This window comes from Coffea eugenioides, chromosome 2, assembly GCF_003713205.1.
Source record: "Coffea eugenioides isolate CCC68of chromosome 2, Ceug_1.0, whole genome shotgun sequence".
NCBI classification, from domain to species: Eukaryota; Viridiplantae; Streptophyta; class Magnoliopsida; order Gentianales; family Rubiaceae; genus Coffea; species Coffea eugenioides.
Window position 1 is genome coordinate 10,070,768 of NC_040036.1, and position 23,070 is coordinate 10,093,837.

Sequence of the window (23,070 nt, forward strand, 5' to 3'; positions counted from 1 at the left end):
GGCCATGTGTGCAAACAACTTACAACCGTCTCAAGGAAAAGACGACGTTTGTCCGAATTTCGTAAAATTTCCCTCTCTTTCACTCCCTGTCTCACGCATCAGCCAGGGGCCAGCCCAGGCGCCAACTCTATACCAACTGCTTCTCCAGAACTTCAAAATTTCGAATTCGATGATAATGATGATCTTCTTCTCCTTGCATTGATCGAAGTTCATAGAAAATTGAGATGGCTTCGATGAAGAATTATAGTAGGAGTAATAGTAGTAATAGTTATGACTACTCGTTCAAGATTTTGTTAATAGGTGATTCAGGTGTTGGCAAAAGCAGTCTGGTGCTCAGTTTTATTTCGCAACAGTATCTGCAAGATCTCTCCCCCACCATTGGTACAATCAGTCTTACTTCCTTTTATTTCTGTCTGCTCTCTGCTTATTTATTTAGCGACTAAATTGAATTATTGGTTTAAAGCTCAGTATCGTTAGTATTTTTAGTTTTGAGTTCATCGAGGACTCAATCTTGGTTCTTGGAAGCTTTTGTCCATTAGGGGCCATTTTTTTTTGTTGGGATTTTTGGATTCAATATAAAAGTTTATGGTAGTTCTTGGTATGTATACTTGCTTTCTAATTTTCTGATTTATCTAAATTTTGGTTTGTGAATTCCGTGAGTATATGATACACTTCTTTGTTTGGGATGTAATGAACTTTACATAAGGTGTAATTGGGTGAGCTTCATTCCTTAAACGGCAGAATTCAATCTTTCTGTATTAAGTCTTGCTGATGATGTAACATCTGCAGGTGTAGATTTCAAGATAAAGCTGCTGACGTTTGGAGGGAAGCGAATGAAACTAACCATATGGGATACAGGTTTTTATACGTAAAGCTGAATTGGAGTTCTTGTAGATATTACTGCTTTTCATTTCTATTTCATCTAGATATATGATTTGTAATTGGGTTACATAAACGTTGTATATTATTCCATATTAGCAGTTCTCACAACTCCAATTGAATTCGTCCCTGCTTTTCTTTTTCTTGTCGAAAGTATTCCACCCAAAAAATTTGAAAGAGCTTGAGAAAGCACTGACATGGGAAGACTTGTACGCATCTGTCATGCCCATAAAAGCTGTGTGCTCTAACAGTTGTAGGCTAAATCTCCTCCTACAAAGCTAAGGGTATAATTGAGACGGAGGAACAAGGGATAATGCTTGATTTACATAACCAAACTTCTATGTGATAATAGAATTGTAAGACTAGAAATGGAATCTGGTGTTTTAGATCGCAGACCAGAATGCAAACAATGTTTTTTGTACTCTTGAAATGCATACTCTCTTCTTTTGTTGCCTCGTAATGTTTCTGGTCACACGGGAATGTCTTTCTCTTTTAGAGGGGTGGTGTAAATGCATGTTTTGTTTGTGCACTGCAGCTGGACAGGAGAGATTTGGAACATTAACAAGCTCATACTATAGAGGGGCACATGGAATTATACTTGGTAAGATATCATACCCTTTCCTGAATCTTTTTTGAGTGATTACATAGCTCAAATAGTAGTTGAGGTTGAGCTTTGTTCATTTTATTTATATGACCGAGGTGCTAATATATGTCTTAGCATGAACTGTTGTCTGGTGATGGCATATCTTATTAATTGTCTAACCTCTGGAGCTAGAACAATCTGTAATAGTTCGTAAAGAGACCATGCAGTCGAGGCGTTTGGATTTGGAGAGAAACCAATGAAGAGGCTTTGAGCTCTCATATCATACTTAGTATGCCAGCCTTGCGGCCATGTTGCATCATAATCTATATTTATTAACTTAGATGACCAGCACCCTTCTGTTCCAAAGCAGGGTTCTAGTCTAAATTTAATGACAAGTTTGTTTTTAGTTTCTTTAATCTATTGGTACATCTTTGGGCGTGCAAGTGATTGAAGAGCAGACACAAGAAAGAAATCCAGGGTTTCACTAAGATTTCAGTTAGCATTTTCGAGTTCAAGTTAGAAATATATACAAGCTTAATATCCTGTAAGAAGTTGTTCAACTACCACATATTTAGTCATCCCTTGTAAGATATGTTAATATTATCTCCTTTTGGTTTTCTGTGGGGGTCTTTGCACTAATTGGTGAAGATAACTGCTTTAATGTTTGTTGCTCCATTTTAGTTTATGATGTAACAAGGCGAGAGACTTTCACAAACTTATCGGAAATTTGGGCAAAGGAAGTAGAGCTTTACTCCACAAATCATGATTGTATCAGGATCTTAGTCGGGAACAAAGTCGATAGGGTGAGTTACATGCCTACCCTTTTTAACATATTCAGATTCTACCAAAGTTACTAATATGAAGGATATTTTTAAGATTAGAATCGACCTCTGCCATCACAAAAGGACCCGTCTAAGATTCTGCTGGACAATATAGTTGGAAGGAAGGATATTTTTAACAAATTTAAACTTTCTTTCTATAAAAGATTCTGGTGATTTCAAAAAATTCGGTGTACTTCTAGAAAATGCATCAATCAGTGCAGATATATGCAATGACCTTTTAAGAAAATATTTATAGAAATTGCTTTACTAATTCTATAAGAATCATCAAATATCCTTTTCTAAGGTTCTGTCATGGTTATTTGAAAAGGATGGGAGGTCCTCATTTTACTCATTTTCAGGATTGTGAGAGGGCTGTAACCGTAGAAGAAGGCATGGCTCTGGCACAGGAGCACAAATGTTTATTTTTTGAATGTAGTGCTAAGACCAGAGCAAATGTGCAGCAGTGTTTTAAAGAACTTATATCTAAGGTAAGTGTGTTTTTTTTTTTTTTTTGTGTATGTTCTGCATGATTCAAAGTTGTCTTTTTATTCTGGATTTTATGACAAAATGCAAATGGTTCAAGCTTTACATAATTATTGGGCAAAATGGTAGAGTTGACCTAGATTTCTAAGCTGAAAGACTCTCAGCTGAGGTGATTTATTAAGCTAAGAGGTTAGATGGTGTTGTGTCTTTGCACTACAGACTATTCTTTTAACATCTATTGTGTTCAAACATCAGCTCCAAATTTTGAAAACTGTATAATTCTTACTGTATTTTGGCTCTTTTTGTTTGCCATTAGTTTTAAAGAACTTTGATCAGTTCTTGGTGCTACCATCGTGATTATGAAGGGTGGTATTTTCTTGCTTAGTAATTTCGCTAACTGCTCTATTACTTGCAGATACTTGAGGCTCCTAGTTTATTGGAGAAAGGATCTACAGCTGTGAAGAAGCAGATTTTAGAAAATAAGCAGCTTTACCAGGCTGAAAGTAGAAGTAATTGTTGTTCTTAAAATGATTATGGGTGGAAAAGTAAAATGTAGACACTCGCATCCCTTTTGGCGTTGTTAGCATTGGAAGGCAAGAAGAGTGTGCCAGTGGTGTTGTTTGTAAAGCAAGATGAGGTTCATTTATAGCATATAGTGTTTGTAAATTTGATTTTTTTTTTATTCATCAAGTTTTAATTACCTAGCAGGTTTTTTGGAAGGATAAAATTTGTCATGTAACTCGAGCGGAAGCTAAACACAGCATTGTTCATATACAAGTACGTGATGAATTGATCATCATGGCTTGTACAAAAGAGAGTGCCGTAACATTTTTCTCTTCTTTTATCTGTTACACTTGCTTGATTGCACGTTAATTTGCCATTACTGCAGTGAAATAGAATTATGTTCTTTTGTCAATCAAACAGTATAACGGTGGCCAGATTAGTACTAGACCAAATACAAATATCGATTGGTTTTGTATGAGATGATATTTACATAGACTTGAGGAGGCCGACTTAAGTTTCAGGATTTTGATTAACGTACTACAAACTCATCTTGATGTCTGATTACCTTATAACCGTAGGGCTGAAATCCACAGTAGTTCACTACAATAAACCTCACTTTTAGCACAATCTTTTGTTTCCATTCTTTAAACTTTGGTAAACTATGTTCTCCAGCAAATTAGCAGTCTATTCTTGTTTTTTTTTTTTTCCTTCCTTCAAATTTAGTACTAAAAATCTTTTTGTTGGCCGATCCATTTAGTTTCTGAGAAGAAAAATGAGGTTTGGACACTGTGGATTGTGTGTTACCTAGACAAAGCTATTGGTCTGCTTTTTTGTTTCTTCTAATAAGTTTTTGGGTAAATTGGATGGGATTCTGATCATTCTGGATTGAATCCCTGACTGAGTCGGAACACAAAAAAGTGGATATCAGAAATTTATGATTTTATCATAATCGAGAGATTTGGAATAAGGTCGAGGACATAATTATATTATGTGACTAGTGTTTGAAACTGTCAAGCTTTACAATTTGCCAGTCGGGAAAAAACTCCAACTGCAAGAAAACAGATGGGCAATATCAAACGTTATGTTGTTTGTTTCCGGGAAAGTGAAGATCATGAGATTTTTAGCCTTGCGAATCTCGGATATGATATGCCACAGCAGAAGCATTCAAAGCTACTATGGAATCAACTAGAAATATAGCTGGACAAAGTGACTAGCATTTCTGAAGAATTTAAGAAGTAAGAAACACCAGTGCTCCATGATCTTCACTTTGCCGGCTTTTATACTATAGAGAGGACAAAGCAGCATTGATATTCTCACTTTTGTTTGGTTCTCCTTGCTCATTTTTTCACTTAGATGATTATTTTCTGAAAGAGAAGCTTCTTGTTTAACCTTGTTTAATCTTCTGCGAGTGACAAGAATTTAGAGAAAAGCACTTGATTACATTCAAATGGCAACTTTGAGCCACTGCAGGTGGCTAATGACATGTGCTATAGTTTTTCCTGTGCTTCTTGCTAGAACAAATTGCATTGACATCTATCATGAATGGGTGGTTTCTTTGGATTCCACCATTAAACCAGTTTCATCTCCTCAGCCTGTAGGTGGCTAGACCTTTTCATACTGAATAGCAGTCGTGTGACATTTGTAGATTGGTTTGTTAACTGCATAGATTGATGTATTTTGCAGGTTATAACTATTAATGGAATGTTTCCAGGACCTCTCATCAATGCCACAACTAATGATTTTGTTCATGTGAATGTCTTCAACAACCTGGACGAACCTTTCCTTATAACATGGTATGATCTTCATGCCTGGCGTACTTTCTGCTTTTAGTTGAAGAATGTTCTAACCTTTTGACAGGATGACAGACCAAATCAAGGCTTCACTGCATTAAGAAACATTACTGCATATTGCGGTTTAATAGCAGTAAGAATACTAATCTTAACCTATCATTGGGATGCTTAAGTTGATTCAAGTTGGTAGTTGTCCAGGAATGGCATTCAGCAGAGATTGAATTCATGGCAAGATGGAGTTTCAGGCACCAACTGCCCCATTCTACCTGGCACAAACTGGACTTACGTATTTCAGACCAAAGATCAGATTGGAACTTTCACCTACTTCCCCTCCATCAATTTTCAGAAGGTTGCTGGAGGATTTGGTCCAATTCGAGTTAACAACCGGGTGGTAATTTCAGTCCCCTTCGGAAAACCAGAAGCTGAGTTTGATCTTCTCATTGGTGACTGGTTTAATGTTGACTACAGGGTAATCAACATAAAATTTAAATAGATTATAAAACTGGAGCACAAAAGTACACTCCTTTAGTTCATTCAACCTCTGGAATGTGGTTCAGGTTATAAGATCTTCCACACAACGCAAGTTCCCTGTATTTGGTGCTGTTCCTGATGTAATGCTGATGAATGGAAACGGACCTTATGGACACCCTGACTCAAAAACACACGAGTCTTTCACTGTCACAAAAGGTGAAGAGACAATCTACTGATTCCGTAACTCACCTTCACTTTGTTTTTTTTTTTTCAATATAAATATCAGAGCCACTTTTATGATTGCAGGGAAGACATATCGGTTCAGGATTTCAAATGTTGGAAGTTTTTTCAGTTTCAACTTTAGGATTCAAAATCATCAAATGGTATTGGTTGAGACTGAAGGATCTTACACAAACCAAGTAGTTCTAGAGTCTCTCGACGTTCATGTAGGTCAGTCTTATTCTGTTCTTGTTACTGCTGATCAAGATGAATCCGATTATTACATGGTGGCTACTCCGAAGTTACTCAATGCAAGTGATGGTAGCCCCCTTGTGGCAAAAGGACTGCTACACTATGCCAATTCTGCTAACACAGTGAGCGGACCTCTACCAAGTGGGCCTGATCCATATGACATTGATTTCTCAGTTGGTCAAGCTAAATCAATCAGGTTAATTAGCAGTTTTCTCATTTGAAAATTTGTTTCGTTCACTTTAAAGGAATAATCATGGCTACTCAAGTGAATTGTCAATCAACATCTACGATGAAAATTTTTCAGAATCTCATGTCTATGCTGTCTATATATGCCTTTTAATTGAACAGGTGGAACTTGACCACAGGAGCTGCAAGGCCTAATCCACAAGGCACCTTCAATATAACAAATATAACCCTGTCACAGACATTTATTCTCCATGGATCAATTACCGAAATTGATGGTTTGCCACGATTTGCAGTGAACAACGTGTCATATCTCGCTCCAAACACCCCACTTAAACTTGCTGATGAATTTGTTAATGGATCCGGTGTCTACCAACTTGATGCATTTCCTACTCAGGCCATCAATGATGCAGCTGCATACGGCGCTTCTGTTGCAAGTGGTATACATAAAGGGTGGCTAGAAATTGTGCTCAAGAATGATCTAGGCATGGTGGATTCTTGGCACTTGGATGGCTTTGGGTTCTATGTAGTTGGGTAAGCTGCTTGTACCATCACATGTTTTGGACTTTGCAGTATTGTTATTTTTTTGTGAATCATAACAGGAATAGATGATAAATTCTCTAAATTTTCAGATTTGGTGAGGGAGATTGGACACCTGAATCAAGAGCTTCATACAACCTCTTTGATCCTGTTGTTAGATCCACTGTGCAAGTGTACCCAAAGAGATGGACAGCAGTGTATGTGTTCCTTGACAATCCCGGAATGTGGAACCTAAGATCACAGCATTTGAAAAATTGGTATCTGGGACAAGAACTTTACATCAGGGTAAATGACGGTGATCCCAACCCTGCCAAGGAAAACCCACCCCCTGAAAACGTCCTCCTATGTGGTCAGTGAAGTCGCCTTTCAGCTTGTGCCTAATTGCAGCTTAGTCCTAATACCGCATTTCATCTAAACCATTCATTAAAATTGCTTTTTCACTGATGCTGTCTACAGGAATACTTGAAAAGTCCAATGCACCAATTAGTTCGCCAGTTGCACAACCAAGCCCTTAGCTACTCAAGACGGCTGTTCTGCAGTTCTTTCGGGACCCATTGCTCCTATTCCCCAATGAGGATAAACATTGCTTGATTTGGTTGATGATTCGTATTTACAACACTGCTCTTGTGATCTTGTAACCTGATAGTATCTTATACTACTATACTCTTGAGTTCTCTATTGTAATAAACGGGATACTAGCTAGTATTGCCATATTCATATAGATATGGCTTTATGCGATGATGTACAACTTCATAATTGTACTAATTACTTTTAATCGATTAACATTTCCTATTTTATTCTTCCTTCTTATTATGTTCTAGGAATAGATATTTGATGCCCACAATGCCTTGCAATTTGTGTTCTTTCAAAGGGTACGGCTTTCACTATGGAATTTCAGATCAAGGATACAAAAAAGAATGAGGAATGGTGGTTCATTGGCATTTATGCTGGTACTGATGATCAAATTAGGAGGAAGCAATGGGAAGTGGTGCAACGAAGAAAGGTATTATGGGGTCATAAGTGGATCATCACAGGTGATTTCAATGACATTACCTCAAATGAGGAAAAGTGGGGAGGTAGGAAAAGAGAGCAGGGGTCATTCCAAGATTTTAACAACTTCATTGAACATAATGGACTCATAGACATTGGATTTGAAGGTAACCCCTGGACTTAGAGTAACCATTGGTCTTATGAAGGGGAAATCAAGCAAAGATTAGATAGAGCCTTGGTAAGTCATGATTGGAGCCAGATTTTCGACAGAACCATAGTCAAACACATTGAGACCCTGGGATCAGACCATAGTATGTTGTTAATAGACTCCAATCCTATACAGGTTAAGAAAAAAAAACGATTCTTTTTTGATAAGAGATGGATGAAAAAAGAGGGGGTAGAACAAGTCATAAAGCATGCTTGGGAGGAGGCACAAACTGGTTCGAATATGTTCAAAGTGCATAGGAAAATTGCGAATTGCAGAGTGGCTCTTTTGAAATGGAAAAATACCTTCCAAGGCAACTCTAGAAGCAAGCTTGATGGCCTGAAAAAACAAGTGCTAGACCTTCAAGGACAGGATTGCGAAAACAAAAAGGCTGCTACTAAGGAGCTCAAGAGGAAATTAAAGGAGGCATACGATGAAGAGGAACTCTTTTGGAGTCAAAAATCTAGAGTGCAATGGTTGAAGGAAGGGGATAAAAATACTCATTTTTTCGGCTCTAGTGTTAAAGGTAGGAAGAAGAGAAATAAAATGCAAAGAATACAAAGGGAGGACAAAACTTGGACCACATCTGAGGAGGAAATAGGAGAAGAAGTTGTTAAACATTACAACGAGCTTTTTACTAGCAAGGTAGGTACCCCAACTGAGTTGGTTCTGGAGGGAATATCACAGTCAATATCGGATCACATGAACACTGTTCTTACCCAACCAGTCTTGGAAAAAGAAATTAAAGATGCATTTTTTTCTATGCATCCAACCAAAGCCCCGGGCCCTGATGGCATGACACCAATTTTCTTTCAGAAATATTGGCACTTTCTTAAAAATGACATCATTTCAGCAATCAAAAGTTTCTTTCATTCGGGTCATATGTTAAAGGCTTTGAATCACACAACCATAGCACTCATTCCCAAAGTCGATAATCCCACTGAGGTTAAGCAGTTTAGGCCTATAAGTCTTTGTAATGTACTCTATAAAATCATTTCCAAAATCCTAGCAAACAGATTGAAAAAAGTTTTGGGAAACTGCATTAGCAAAAACCAAGCTGCTTTTATACCTGGAAGACAGATTTTGGACAATGTTATTATCTCTCATGAGTACTTGCACTACTTAAAAAACAAAAGTGAAGGATCTAATGGGTTTATGGCTTTAAAGTTAGACATGTCTAAATCTTATGACAGGGTTGAGTGGGGATATCTGAAGGCAATCATGGTTAAAATGGATTTTTGTGATACCTGGATAAACTGGATAATGGAATGCATCTCAACAGTTTTTTTTTCCTTCAACATAAATGGTGAGCTTAAAGGATATGTGATACCGTCAAGAGGGATTAGACAAGGAGACCCATTGTCGCCTTACTTGTTTCTACTAGTATCCGAAGGTTTTTCCAACTTGCTGGCTCAGGCACAAAGAAGCAAAAAATTGACTGGAATACATATTAGTAGAACCGGACCTTCACTAACTCACCTCTTCTTTGCCGATGACTCGTTAGTTTTTTGCAAAGCCGATAAGAAGCAAGCTCAAGAAGTAATGAAAATTCTGCAAACATATGAAAAAGGATTCGGACAGATGATCAACATGGAAAAATCTTCAGTTTTCTTCAGCAAAAATGTGGCGAAACAAGTACAAGAAGAAATTTGCAGCAGTCTACAACAGGTTAAAGTGGTGAAGCAGGGGAAGTATTTGGGTTTGCCAATGGTAATCACAAGAACCAAAACGCAAATCTTTGGATTTATTAAAGACAAATGCTAAAGATCAATCCTCAACTGGAGAAATACACGGCTTAGCCAAGCAGGGAAAGAGGTGTTGCTGAAGGCTGTTACTATGACGATGCCAACTTATGCCATGTCGTGTTTTAAGCTGCCCGTGAGGTTATGCAAAGACATCAACTCTTTGATGGCAAGATTTTGGTGGGGGAAGGAGAACGGTCAAACGAAAATGCATTGGGTTTCATGGAAGACATTGTCAACTGGAAAACAAGCTGGTGGTCTTGGCTTCAAATATCTTCAAAGCTTTAATAAAGCTTTGCTAGGCAAACAGATTTGGAGGCTCCTCACATGCCCCGACCTTTTCCTTAGCAAAGTTTTGAAAGCAAGGTACTATCCCAAAACAACCCTCTTCAACTGCGAAATCAAAGGTAATGCATCATGGATATGGAAAAGTTTGATGTCCGCAAGAGAGGTGATGCAATGCGGAGCTAGGAAACAGATTGGAAATGGGAACAACACCAGAATTTGGGAAGATGCTTGGTTGTTGGAAGGAAAGGACGGTAAGATTGAATCCTCAAAACCCCCTGGTTGAAATATCACAACAGTTAGTGAATTGATAGCCAACTTTAGGTGGAAATCAACTCTCATCTTCAGGCTCTTTAGTTCACACGAAGCTGCTCATATACTCAGAACACCTATAAGCTTGACAGGGAGACCAGATTGCTACTTTTGGTCTTATACCAAAAAAGGAAACTACACGGTCAGCTCGGCATATGCAGCACTCACAAGTCTTACCACGCAGCCTATAGTGCAATTGAACGGCAAGGGGGAAACAAGCTGGTCAGGGGGAAATAGTAAAATCTGGAAACAGCTATGGGGTCTTCCAGTAAAGCACAAACACAAGGTATTTTTATGGAAGTGCCTGCATCAAGTGCTACCAGGTCGAGAGGCAATCTTTCGGAGAACGGGAAAGGGAGACCTAATGTGTAAGCAATGTGGTGAGAACAGTGAGACAGTGGAGCACATTTTCTTCCACTGCAGGACTGCAAGGATGATCTGGAAGATGGCTCCATTGCAATGGGATGGTCTGCAGCAGTTTACAAGCGACTTCAGGAAATGGTGGAGTACACTAATGGAAGTCACAGATAGGAAGGAAGGAAGGGAACATATAGCATTGACAGTGGACATTCTTTGGCAAATTTGGAAAGCCAGGAATACAGTAGAGTTCGAAGACAAAGAGAGACATCCAATGAAAGTGATTACAAAGGCAGTTATGGAATGAGAGGAATATTTGAAATCTCAACAGCCTAAACAGCAAGTGAGCATCTCAGAAACAGATATAGCGGATGTACAAGAGCAGAGGGTGGTCGAAGATACAAACACACTGACTATTAGTGTACATGTGAGACAGTATCTCGAGGGTCTGAACATGGGAATCGGCATTACAATAGAAAACAGATTGCATCAACTAAGTGCAGTGTGGCTGATGAAAGAAAGAAGCACTAGATCACCAGTACTGGACAACCTTGTGGCCATACGGTTAGCACTTTGCAAGCTTATGGAACGTGGCTGCTTCAGTATCAAACTTCAGACACCAAGCCTTCAGGTTTACAAGCTTCTCAACGGTCAAGTTTCTTGTAACATGCTACTAGCAGCCCACATACAATACATAACAGATCTTAGCTTAATGTTTACGATATGCTCATTTGATTTTCAGTCCGCTAATCATAGCATTAATTGTCTCAGTCATAAACTGAGTAAGCAGGCAATGCATTTACATTTTGATGAGGAATTCTTCGATCCTCAGTGTCTCAGTACACTTTTGTAAAGAAAAACTTGAGCCTTTGCTCGAATAGTGTAATTTCTCTATTAGTAGAAATAAAAACTTCTATCGTTTCCGGAAAAAAAAAAAAAAGACTAGAAGTAGAACTGTGTAAGTATTGGCTTTGCCCTTTGAACTTTCTGGAGGACAAACCAATTTTGATGTATGTAATTGCTCCTCACTAATCAAGCACTGCGCCATGCAGAAACTTTGTTGAACCGTTCCGGCATATATAGACTTCAATATCAATGCAATCCCTCGTAAGATAACATATCTACGCTTGCATTTTACTCCGTAGTAGAATCGATTAGGTAAAATTCATATATCTTTTTTTTTTTTGTATCATAAAACATCTAAAGAGATTTAACCACTTGGATTCACTTCAATGGCAGGAAGTGTCCTCCAAAACTTAAGTCTCACGTTCGAATCCTGAATCTAATAGTTTGAAGCAGGAGGTTTAAAATTTTAAAAATGAAAAAGAAAGGTATGAAAGCAACTTGGATGTTCAATATTAGAATCTTAACACCTTCGCTTATGGTTGCAACAGGTTCCTTAACATTTTTGTAAATTTAGTTGATGGTAGTTCTTTCAAGTTAAAGTTGTCAACAAAAATACATGTGCACTCCAGATCACGGATCACAACAAATTGTAATTAAACTGCAGGTTCTTATATACATTCAATTAGATTGAGTAAAGTAAGTTGCTTGTAGTTCTTTCGAGTTAAAAGTTATTTTGAGATGTACCGTCAATTTTTATAATATTCATTAGTCTTCATTTTTCTTTAATTTCGAAATTATTTTAGAAGAAAGTTGTTGCTGAAAAGTAGCTTTTTGAAGTAGTTTTTTGGTTTTTCAAAACTTTTACAACTAAAAACTTATGAGTAAATCTTTCCTACACTAACGGTGTATATACTATCATCGTTGGATTCATGACATGTGTGCAAAAGTTGAATTTCAAATTCAAATTTTGCATAGTTGTCATTCATCCAACACTGATAATATATATATTGTCAGTGTAGGAAAGATTAATCCAAAATATAGTATTTCGAATTTTTAGAATGGACGTTCAATCATTGTTTCCCTAATTAGGTATTTGAAAAAGTAAAGTTGAAGGTAATTAGACAGGCAATAAGTAGATGAATTAAGATTTTGAGGGGAAAAAAAAAAAAGAAGTTGAAGGAAAATGACATGAACAGGTCTGTTTGGATTGTGAATTATTAGAAATATTTTTACTGTAGCACTTTTTGTGATGTGATGTATGTGAAATAAAAAGGTAATTGGGAAGGTAAAAAGGTGTATTGAAAATTGTAATGATGATGTAAGCAAATAAATTTAGGGAAATAAAGCCCAATCCAAACAAACCAAATTATTATTAAATAATGGAAATCATTTTCCTTCAACTTCTTCTTCCTTTTTTTTTTTTTTTTTGAGAGAAGATTGTTCAGTTAAATCCTTGTTTTAAGTAATGGCCTGAAAATTAAATCTTTGTTTTCACATATTTACAGAAATATGCTTATCACTATTAGTCAGGGACCATTTTATTAGGCTTTATATTGATTAGTACGGCGCATGAATCTGCATAAAATCCATAATCACGGCTTGGTATGATGCAGGAAGTTATAAATAAAGGCTTGAATCCAGGCATTTCTTTCATCGACATAATCTAGACTTACATAGTTCTATTATGAGTTAGCATATCCGTCCTGTATAACGTCAAATTTTTTAATCACATAATAGTATAGTTTAATTTTTTTAAACTAATGTTATGCTAATTAATCCAAGAGGCTTTATTAGTTTAGCGTAGATACGTGAAAGAGTATCACCGCATAGAGGAATTTTGTTTTTTTTTTTGGTGGGGGGGGGGGGGGGGGGGGAGGGGGTAAGCCATAGAGGATTATTAATAACGTTGCCTTTTGACATATATATATCTTCTTTAGCTCCAGAATCTTGCAGCCTAAAAGCAAAAAAGTTTGACGGAAACGAATAGTTAGTTCTTAAGCAAACAAAGAAGAACGATTAATTTAAAAAAGCACCTCAAGCAAACTAATTAGTACGGCAAACTAAATATTGGCTAAGTTTTGATGTTTCAACCACGAGATTGTATAGTTTTTCATCCAATTCTAGTACTTGTTAATGACAGACAGATCATCCATTAATTGCGTTGGCAAATAAGTTGTTAAAAAAGGCGTGGTGGTTTGTTCAAAGTGAGAGTTGACATAGTAGTAGTAGTAGTAGACTCTAATTCAGGAGAACATATATATTGAGAAGTAATTAATAGTAACATTTTTTTTCTCCCTATTTTTAACCTTAATTTTTTCAATCACCAAGACATATATATATGTTTTTTTGGTCAAGTACCTCTCAGGGGACGAAATTGGATTATCTTCGTGGGTATTTATTGGATTTGTTCGTAGGCCATTGTAGAAACCTAAAAGATGTCAATTTCTTAGGAAAGTTAATTTCTACAGCAATACATTTTCAAGAGGAGTGGAGTGGTCTAAGAAGTCTAGGACACTTGTTAGTCCAAATAGGATAATCTTTCAATGAACCTATCAAAACCCACAACTCTGTCAATGAAACCTACACTTATTAAGCCAACTCGACTTCTTTAGTTCTTTTTCCACTCCAACACATATAAATAAATCATAAGTGTGTGTTCCACCGGCCATAATTAACTTCCTCCCTGAAAGCCTAGTCTAGTTCAATTTTCCTCTGAAAAAAATGGCCAACTTGAGTGATGTTGCATGCAGACTCTCTTGCAAGGTTTGGTTTTGGTGCATGTTCTTGGTGGCTATAGCGGGAGGGGAGGATGTTTTCCTAGAGTGGCATGTTGCTCTTGATACAACAATTAAACCAATTATTTCAGTCAATAAGCCTGTAAGTATATATATGCTCCAAATCCTCTTCTTTTTCTTTTTTTGTTTGAACTTTCTGTGATTTCGATGTAGAGGGCATATCATAAATATGTCACGTCTTCTTCTAGGTTATTACCATCAACGGCTTGTTTCCGGGACCTCTTCTGAATTCTACCACGAATGATATTGTTCATGTTAATGTTTTCAACCACTTGGACGAACCTTTGCTCATGACATGGTAAACGCTCCTCTTATGCTCTAGCCTGAATTTCGCTTCTTGTTTATGCTGCAAGATTTGCATGCCTCGGCCTCGGCCTCCTGTTTAGAAGGCAAACGCCTCTATACAGTTCAACACAAACTAGTCTTCTACCATTTATTGCTTATTTATGTATATATGGGTGGACGTCCCTTTAGATACTTCTAAATTAGATACTCCTTAATTAATAAGGAGAAATGTTACTTGCATCCCATCCATCCATTTTTGTTAATCACATTCCAAATATCATTCTAATAATTTTTATTAAATTTTATGATAAAATAAATGACGGAGTGCAAATAACAAAAAAATGGAGTGCGAATAATACTTCTTTTGATAAGAGTGGATAAAAAATCTATAACGAGTTGCACAACAAAACAAAAACTTGTACTGTACTACTTTTTTTTCCAACAATTCAAGATTGCCATCATTGTACCAAATTTTTTTCCTGGTACTTGGACCGTTCTAATGCTGCTAGTAGTAAAATTCAGTAACCAAAGACATGCGGTCCACGTAATTCTCTCAAACTCGGTGTATATATATAATCTTTTATGCATGCAGGAATGGCATTCAACAACGGCTGAATTCATGGCAAGATGGAGTTTCGGGGACCAACTGTCCAATACAGCCCGGACAAAATTGGACGTACGATTTAAAAATGAAGGATCAGATTGGCAGTTTCTTTTACTTCCCCTCAACGAATTTCCAAAAGGCCGCGGGAGGGTTTGGCCCAATTCGAATCAATAATCGCATTGTAATCAGGGTGCCATTCCCTAAACCCGAGGATGAGTTCGATCTTCTCATTGGCGATTGGTACAATCAGAGCTACAAGGTAACAAGTACTACTATTAAATGAATATCTCTTATTATTGGTCTCGGTTACCCCATTTATTATGTGGTAGCCTCTTTTTTTTTTTTTTTTTTTTTTAAAAAAAAATGTGGTAACTTGTTTTGGGAATTTACAAGTTTGTGTGTTCTTGGCACTTGCTAATGGGCAGGAGGTTAGATCCCAATTGGGCTCTTCGTCGGGCCAACATAATACTCCCACTTGGATTCTTATCAACGGAAAAGGCCCTTTCGGCAATCCACTTACAGTAGCCCATGAATCGTTCACCGCCTCCCCAGGTGAGACCAATCAGAAGTCTTTGCAAATATTTTTTTTTCAGTCAATGTAACAAATCATATTATTAGTAGAAAATTTTGTTTTCTGTCGATACCAAAACTTTCTTCTGTGGATGTGCAGATTCTCAACCAATTTCGTAAATTTGTTGTAAAAAATTTTGCCATCTCCCCTTCCCTGAAGTAATAGTTACTTTTTCAATACAAAGACTTCCAATTTCAAGTTTTTGGACATGGAAGTAACATTTTTGTTCATTTGAAAATTCTTTTATGCATATATCTCAGTTTTAAACTTTATTTTTCACTTGATTTTTTTCCCCCTAGGAAAAACATACCGATTTAGGATTTCGAATGTTGGCACAACATTCAGCTTGAATTTCAGAATCCAGAATCATAAGCTGCTATTAGTAGAAACTGAAGGCTCCTACACCGACCAAATTCTGCTGGACTCTCTTGACGTGCATGTGGGCCAGTCTTACTCTGTTCTCGTCACGATGGACCAAAATGTTGCGGATTACTACATAGTGGCCAGCCCGAAATTGGTAGATGAGACTAATCAGGCCTCGCTCGTGGCTGTTGCAGTTCTGCATTATAACGGCTCCAATACACCTCCAAATGGGCCCCTTCCTAAAGGTCTTGATCCCTTTGACATTCTGTCGTCCATGCACCAAGCAAAACAGATCAGGTAAAATTTTAGTATATTTTCTAAGATAAACCCAAATTTGCCAAAGACTCCGTATAAAAAGTAAATTTTATATACACTATTAATGTGTATACTATCATGATTGGATGGATGATGCATAAGCAAATTTTAAATTTTAAATTTTAAATTTAAATTTTTTACACATATATCATATATCTAATAGTGATAGTGTATACACTAACAATATATATAAAATTAATTCTATCTATATTATGCTTTCAGCTTCCTTTAATCTCTCTATTGAATGGACTTGACAGCTAACGTGTATGCGTAACGCATTGGATATATTCTATTTAACACATTGGATATATATATATATATATCCAATGTGTTAAATAGAATATATATTTATATTGGAAAATAAGTGGAAATTTCCGCTATAGCGGGGCAAGGAATATTGTGTTATCGCAAATATATAAATATTTTGGACAGACTAAATTATATGATTGCAATATTATACGACATTTTGACAAAAAAAAAATAGAGTATTTAATTTCTGCTGCTTTTGAGTTATAGCAAGATTCAACTAAATATCATATAAAAAGTATCGTACTTACACAATCAATTCATGGATATAGGTGGAATTTGACAGCAGGAGCTGCAAGGCCTAATAGTCAAGGCTCATTCAACATATCTAAAGCCACAATATCCCAAAACTTCAATCTTCATGGAGGACTAGCTGCGGAGTTTAATGGCATTCTTGGCTACACAGTAAATAATGTGTCATATCTCACTCCAGACACTCCTCTGAAACTAGCTGATTATGCTCTAAATGGTTCTGGTGTTTATTCTCTTGATAAATATCCTGCCAACTACACCTTTCCCCTCACTGTTAAGGGAACATTTGTGGTTAGTGGGATTCACAAAGCATATGCTGAAATTGTATTTGTCAATAATCATGAAGCAATAGACTCTTGGCACCTGGATGGATTTGGATTCTGGGCTGTTGGGTAAGATTTAGTAATTTATTATCTGATTCATTCGTCATGATTATATAGCCACAAAGCATGATTAGTTTATTTAAGTTGTATTGTTGAAAGACCTCTTGTCCCAATCTCTAGGTATGGAAATGGAAGCTGGACTCCACAATCGCGTACTGAATATAACATCATCAATCCAGTAGTTCGTTCTACAGTTCAGGTGAGTTTTTCTTCGCAAAAAACACAAACCCCAAAAACATTATTACACATCTCATAAAATATTATGGTGATTATGAGCAGGTATACCCTAAAGGATGGACAGCAGTTTATGCGTATTTAGATAATCCAGGGATGTGGAACTTGAGGTCGCAGATTTTGGAATATTGGTATTTAGGACAAGAGCTCTATATTAGAGTGTATGACCCTGATCCCAATCCAGCAAAAGAACGGCCTCCCCCAGAAAATCTACTCTATTGTGGTACAGTTTTCTTGAACCTTGCTACTTTTTCATCTATGGTGGTTTCCTTGTCTCGCATAGCCAGTTGCTGCATAATGATTTCCTTTGGTGGAATTTGAGCAGGGAAGGTGCATACACTTCCATCTGTATTTTCTGTACCAGCTCCTCCACCCCTATCTTTCCAGTTGACACCACCAGCTCCAGAAAGGGATAGTGCAGCAACACCAAATCCACAGAAATCCGGCACAACAACTTTGCATATTCATCGGTAAAATTTTCGATATAGGCAATTTTACTATCCTAATACTTAAAATGAAATGCCGAAATTTAACTTCATGAAAAATTGTAGATTAGCATTTTGATTTGATTATACTGATGTTCCTCACCTTGTCAGGTTTCTGTTGCTTGTTGGCCTTCTCATGGCTTTGTGAATGGAAGTTTCAGTAGCCCGTACATAGCCGCACCAAACGATTTTACTATTGAAGATTTATTACTGAGGGGTCAAAAGATTTACTGCTGAATTGATATTGACATTTATGTCCCGATGAAGATTTACTACTTAGTGTCTAAAAGATTTACTGCTGAATTGACGTTTATGTGTTGATGAACATTGATGTTCTATTGGCTAATTTTGATATGAGCTTTGAAATTAGTGCTGATGTTACACAATATATATATTTTTTTATGGTTTTGCAAATTTCTCAATCAAATTTTAATGCCAATGTCGATAATTATTCCTCTATGAAGATGTAAATATTGAAAACGCAAGATGTTGATATAAATATATTTATTAGAATGGATGTTTTTTGTCAAAACATTTGTGATGCAAAGAAGTGAAAAAATATCTGACTACAATCTTTTAACATTAGAATTGATAATAGCATATTGCTGATTTCTTGTACTTGTTGTGCTAATCATCATAGACTACATTAAACATTCTGAAGTCTAAAATCCTTCTCTCTTTTTTTTTTTTTTTTGGCTAAATTGACAATTCAAAAATTCATGTTTAAATAAACAGGTTAGCAAGGGACCGAACTTTGTGCAAGAAAGATGAGGGCCATTTTTAGATTCACAGGTGGTTTTCGTTTCATTGAAAACTAGACCAATTTGACAGTCTTTGGGTGGGTGAGTGGAGAAATTTTTTTGACCAATTTGAAAATCCTTGATGAATATAGAAAATTTTTCGCACACAATCTGAGTGAGTTTAGAAGTATGCCACGTAAGTAGAATTTAAAAGCGAGTTTAAATGCACGTCACACGAGATGCTAGTGTAAAAGAAAAAAGTTATATACTTGAATGTTAATTAAATATCATAATTACGTAATGATTTTTTTTTTTTTGGTCTATTCTATGCCCTATTCGTGAATATAGATTACATATAATACCTACGTAAAGGGAGAAATTTTAGTGACCTCTAATCCTAATTGCAGAAAGTGAAACACTAGCCCCATCCCTTATCCTGTATCTACAAAATCAAAGAATACAAGAAAAAAATATATATAGATTACGTAAAAGAAGCTCCTATACGAACACTTGCTAGTCTAAAGAATTCCTACGATGAAAGATTAATCATAATTAACGACCAGAAAGTTAGAACCCTCCTGCCCCATACTCACCTACACTCCCAACTACAAATAGGAAATGGTTAAATAATCACAAAAAAAAAAAGGAGTCATGAATGAGTACCAATTTTTCCTCTTGACATTTCGGAATTACATAACATTTGTCAACTTCAGCCGTGCGAAGGAAAAAAAAGGCAAAAAAAAAAAAAGAACTATATACGTTTCATGTTGCATGTTGGATTTCTGAAATTAGTCTATTAGCTATTAAATAGATCAACAGCAAAGAAAACAGAAAAACAGCCACAAACCACGAACAGACATAACCTCGCAGTACAGCTCATTGTCTCAACACATGCCATAATGAAGTCCCGATGCTTAACGTAATTAAGACTCTTTCATGTTGCTTAAAGATTGATTTGAACGCCTAATTGAACCTAGCTAGCAACATGGTCTTGTAAGCATTGTCCAGTTGGAGGTGATCCAATGCTGTCCATGTCTCTTTATTATGTCAAGTGCCAAAAACAAAAACTGCATTTCTATGCCTCTCCAAACTTTCCTGTACATAAATTTGGTCCTAAAGCTAACTAATTAGCTTAAACAATTTACTGATTATTCACCAGTTACATGTTCATTTTACAACGTGTTTCATCAAAAATCCAAGTGCAATGTCTCGATTGTAAATCTGCCTTGAGCAAATGGTGGTGAAAGCCCTGAGCAAATTATTATAGTAGAATAGAACTTCAGGAATTGAAAGAATTGGTGACCATGCCACCAAAAAAAAAAAAAAAGGAGACAAATATTGGGCAAGGGAAGTAAGTTGCAGGACTGCATTAGCTAAAACATTGTCATCAATGATAAGCCAGAACAGATTAATCTTGTTGTTGACACAATTTAAACAAAAAGGAGGTGATGGTGCCATGGTGGTGACACCCTCCATGTCAATGTCTCTTCTCTGTTCCTTACTCCCCTTCTAACCTCTCTGTCTCAACTCAACTCTTAAGGGTTACAAAATTTGTTAAGTATTTTTTTTTTTTTTTACCTAAAAGGGCTAAAATCAGTTAGTACTTTTGAGCAGAAATACCTCATTTGCTATGTATAGTAGGTACCTCAAGAAATTCCCAAATGGGAGGCATAGAAATTCGACAACAATTGTATCCATGTAGTAATTATAAATTATTGACAGTCAGAGCACCACGAGTGTCACCAATGAAAAAATTCAAAGAATTTCATTATCAATTTGTGCATTATTAGGATGTAAACACTATTTAAAGAATTGATTGTTTGACAGTCTTAGGAGAGGGTAAGGAATGAAAGAATGAGTGTCGTCGATTCACATCTTGCCCTTCTAAAGTATTTCGAGAAGATGGATGTAGTAAAAAAAAATATACTGTATCAGTTGCACCTTATCAGTAGTGGCAACGGACTAATTTGGGGGTGGAGGATAAAACAAGGGCCGGTTTTGCTTCTGCTTCTTTTTCTTCTTCTTCTTTTTGGTTCTGCTGTTGGTGTTGGTATGGAATTTGTTGATGCTTTGATGCCAAACTAAACTTATTGGGGTCTTTATTATGATGATCATCTTCTGGAGCTGGAAGGTTGAGATCCAAAGACAAACCGTTGCTTGTCCTCTTATTAGCTTCAGCTTCATCAGAGTCTTGATCCGTGGTCTCCGGACTTAATTGGCCTAGAGACAAGGTTGTGCTGGTCATAGCAGGTACCCCGCGGTGGCGTCTCATGTGCCCTCCTAAGGCCTGTCCAGACGGAAACTCAGCGCCACAATGGGAACACTCATGGATCTTAGGAAAAGAAGCAGACTTGTACAAATTGCTATTGCTGGACGTTCCCCTGTTGTTATTGTTAATGAGTTCAAGAGAGAGTGGAGAAGAATTGTTGTAATTGGATTTATTCTTGCCGTTCTTGAATATTGTCTCCTCTTCATCATCAGACATGTCAAAAAATAATTTCTTTTCTTCGGCTGCCGCCATGTTCTTAGGCTTCTTGTGGCTTGCCCTGTGACCTCCAAGTGCCTGGAATGAAGGAAAGGTGCGGCCACATGTCTTGCACTCGTAAACGTACATCCCAGCCTTGCCATTACCGGAGATAGGTGCCTCAATGTATCTCTTGCTGTTAAATTTCTCGGTTCCAAAATCCTGAGCTTGATCAAACTTGTTTATCGCTGGTGGTTCTTTAATGACATCGCCGCCCTGGGCTAAAAGGATAAGGCATTTGGCGGTGTACTCGTCTTCCTCGTTGCTAGCATGATCATCCGGGCGGGCTTCTTCAGCTGATGAAGAGCTGGAATTGTTGTGATTGTTATTGTTATTGGTATTGTTGTTGACATTGTTGATGCAATTATCTCCATTGCTAACATATCCTCCCTCTCCGCTTGATGAATATTGTGTGGTGATGGTGAAGGGAATTGGAGATTGAGGCCTTTGGCGCTTGGTCCTTTTACCCTTTACGATGTGGGGAAGGTCTTGAGGACCTGCCACCTCCTCCACGGCCTCCACCATCACACGACCACCACGGCCACCGCCTCCTCCGTTGCCTCTGCCACCACCAAAACACCAAAGATACTTAGGGAGAGGGAGTCGAGGGAATGGAACGTGGGAGGGACAAAAATTTTAGAAACAGGCGGTTGAACGAAGCTTGACAAAAGAGTAGTGGTTGCATATTTATAACTAGCCAAGAAGAGAGGTTCTGGAGAGTTGGAGGAGTCAAAAAGACACCACATTAGGAGGAGGAGGAGATGGGATAGTAACTCTGGACTGGTGCCCCAAATATTTGCAAGAAAAGGTTATGTATGTGACAAACGAATGAAAAGGCCTATTTTTAGAAAGTGCACGTCAAAAAATAGTGAGCAAGAGAGTAAAGTGGAATAGACTGGAAAGAGGGAACGCACAAATCAGACGAGATGAGAACCCACAGGTGACTTTTGTAAAGTTGTAACTGACAAATAAGGACTGTTAATGCTGAACTGCTGCTAACACAGCTAGAGTAAATACACTTGGGAGGTTGGGTTGGGTTGGGGACCTTGTGGTTGTAATTACCAAGTCCGTTTCAATTTTCAAACACACTTTCCTCACATTTGCCAACTAGCTTTATTTGTTTAAGCTTGGTATGGTTAGTTACATTTTTTTTAAGTACCCCTTTTGTATCAAAGTGCTTTGATACAAAACTGAAGTTTTATCTGAGTGAATGGAAGAATAGTTCTTTTCTTACTCTTCTCTTCTCTTGAGCTCTTTAATTTTCCTGTTTTTTTAACATATTACCTATCACATGAAACGTAAAATCTATATCATATTAGCATTAGTTTTAACACGTTGTCCAAAAAGGTATGCAGGTCATTTTCCTTCTAAAGTATATGATTATATATATATGATAAGACTAATGAACTCTCGTGACAACATCGTCGGATGTGATTTGTATAGCATTTTGTGTGATGAGAAATACAGTTGATAAGGTTTGAACTCAAAACTTATTCTACGTGCTTGGTACATTATGCTTCTCTTTTTTATTCCATATATTTTAATTTGGGAGTCGAGAAAAAGGGGGCACTTGGAGGTTCTATGAGAGAGGTATTTGTTCCACGAGGAGTTGTCAAGTTTCCTAGAATTAGTAAATCTTAAGGGGCAAATAAAGTGAGAATAGAGGCTTGGGTACAGCAAGAAAGAACCATTACTTTGGGGCAACGATACATTCCCTGTATAAGCGAACTACCTCTAGTGAAGTGGGAAGA

General features: G+C 37.1%; 4 protein-coding genes across 4 annotated transcripts; 3 read left to right on the forward strand and 1 right to left on the reverse strand.

Annotated features, from left to right (window-relative positions):
* The first annotated feature begins 83 nt into the window (after window positions 1-83).
* Window positions 84-3,583, forward strand: LOC113763372 (ras-related protein RABC2a-like). Its single transcript, XM_027307146.1, has 6 exons — window positions 84-381; window positions 790-858; window positions 1,415-1,480; window positions 2,144-2,265; window positions 2,643-2,771; window positions 3,182-3,583. Exons 1-6 carry the CDS (start codon window positions 225-227, stop codon window positions 3,290-3,292), a joined length of 654 nt encoding a protein of 217 aa, XP_027162947.1. The 5' UTR covers window positions 84-224; the 3' UTR covers window positions 3,293-3,583.
* A 1,134-nt stretch (window positions 3,584-4,717) lies between these two features.
* On the forward strand, window positions 4,718-7,082 carry LOC113756066 (monocopper oxidase-like protein SKU5). The gene is made up of 7 exons (XM_027299867.1): window positions 4,718-4,864; window positions 4,954-5,063; window positions 5,259-5,529; window positions 5,618-5,747; window positions 5,838-6,198; window positions 6,351-6,719; window positions 6,818-7,082. Exons 1-7 carry the CDS (start codon window positions 4,718-4,720, stop codon window positions 7,080-7,082), a joined length of 1,653 nt encoding a protein of 550 aa, XP_027155668.1.
* A 7,101-nt stretch (window positions 7,083-14,183) lies between these two features.
* On the forward strand, window positions 14,184-18,345 carry LOC113756083 (monocopper oxidase-like protein SKS1). Its single transcript, XM_027299881.1, has 10 exons — window positions 14,184-14,339; window positions 14,446-14,555; window positions 15,135-15,405; window positions 15,572-15,698; window positions 16,017-16,377; window positions 16,974-17,345; window positions 17,457-17,535; window positions 17,616-17,793; window positions 17,896-18,040; window positions 18,167-18,345. The coding sequence occupies exons 1-10, from the start codon at window positions 14,184-14,186 to the stop codon at window positions 18,201-18,203; spliced, it is 1,836 nt and encodes a 611-aa protein (XP_027155682.1). The 3' UTR covers window positions 18,204-18,345.
* Window positions 18,346-20,740: 2,395 nt separating this feature from the next.
* Window positions 20,741-21,844, reverse strand: LOC113756089 (zinc finger protein ZAT5). The gene is made up of 2 exons (XM_027299888.1): window positions 21,314-21,844; window positions 20,741-21,259 (listed from the first exon to the last, which is right to left on the reverse strand). The coding sequence occupies exons 1-2, from the start codon at window positions 21,842-21,844 to the stop codon at window positions 20,741-20,743; spliced, it is 1,050 nt and encodes a 349-aa protein (XP_027155689.1).
* Between the last annotated feature and the right edge of the window lie 1,226 nt (window positions 21,845-23,070).

Bases quoted from the DNA above. Each gene is read 5' to 3' on its own strand.
- LOC113763372 (XM_027307146.1), top strand. From the start codon at position 225: ATGGCTTCGATGAAGAATTATAGTAGGAGTAATAGTAGTAATAGTTAT. The intron at 2,266-2,642 runs GTGAGTTACATG...ACTCATTTTCAG, and splicing joins TCGGGAACAAAGTCGATAGG to GATTGTGAGAGGGCTGTAAC. The intron at 2,772-3,181 runs GTAAGTGTGTTT...TATTACTTGCAG, and splicing joins TTAAAGAACTTATATCTAAG to ATACTTGAGGCTCCTAGTTT.
- LOC113756066 (XM_027299867.1), top strand. From the start codon at position 4,718: ATGGCAACTTTGAGCCACTGCAGGTGGCTAATGACATGTGCTATAGTT. The intron at 5,530-5,617 runs GTAATCAACATA...AATGTGGTTCAG, and splicing joins GGTTTAATGTTGACTACAGG to GTTATAAGATCTTCCACACA. The intron at 5,748-5,837 runs GTGAAGAGACAA...TTATGATTGCAG, and splicing joins GTCTTTCACTGTCACAAAAG to GGAAGACATATCGGTTCAGG.
- LOC113756083 (XM_027299881.1), top strand. From the start codon at position 14,184: ATGGCCAACTTGAGTGATGTTGCATGCAGACTCTCTTGCAAGGTTTGG. The intron at 14,556-15,134 runs GTAAACGCTCCT...TTATGCATGCAG, and splicing joins GAACCTTTGCTCATGACATG to GAATGGCATTCAACAACGGC. The intron at 17,536-17,615 runs GTGAGTTTTTCT...GATTATGAGCAG, and splicing joins TAGTTCGTTCTACAGTTCAG to GTATACCCTAAAGGATGGAC.
- LOC113756089 (XM_027299888.1), bottom strand. From the start codon at position 21,844: ATGGTGGAGGCCGTGGAGGAGGTGGCAGGTCCTCAAGACCTTCCCCAC. The intron at 21,260-21,313 runs GCGGCAGCCGAA...GATGAAGAGGAG, and splicing joins ACAAGAAGCCTAAGAACATG to ACAATATTCAAGAACGGCAA.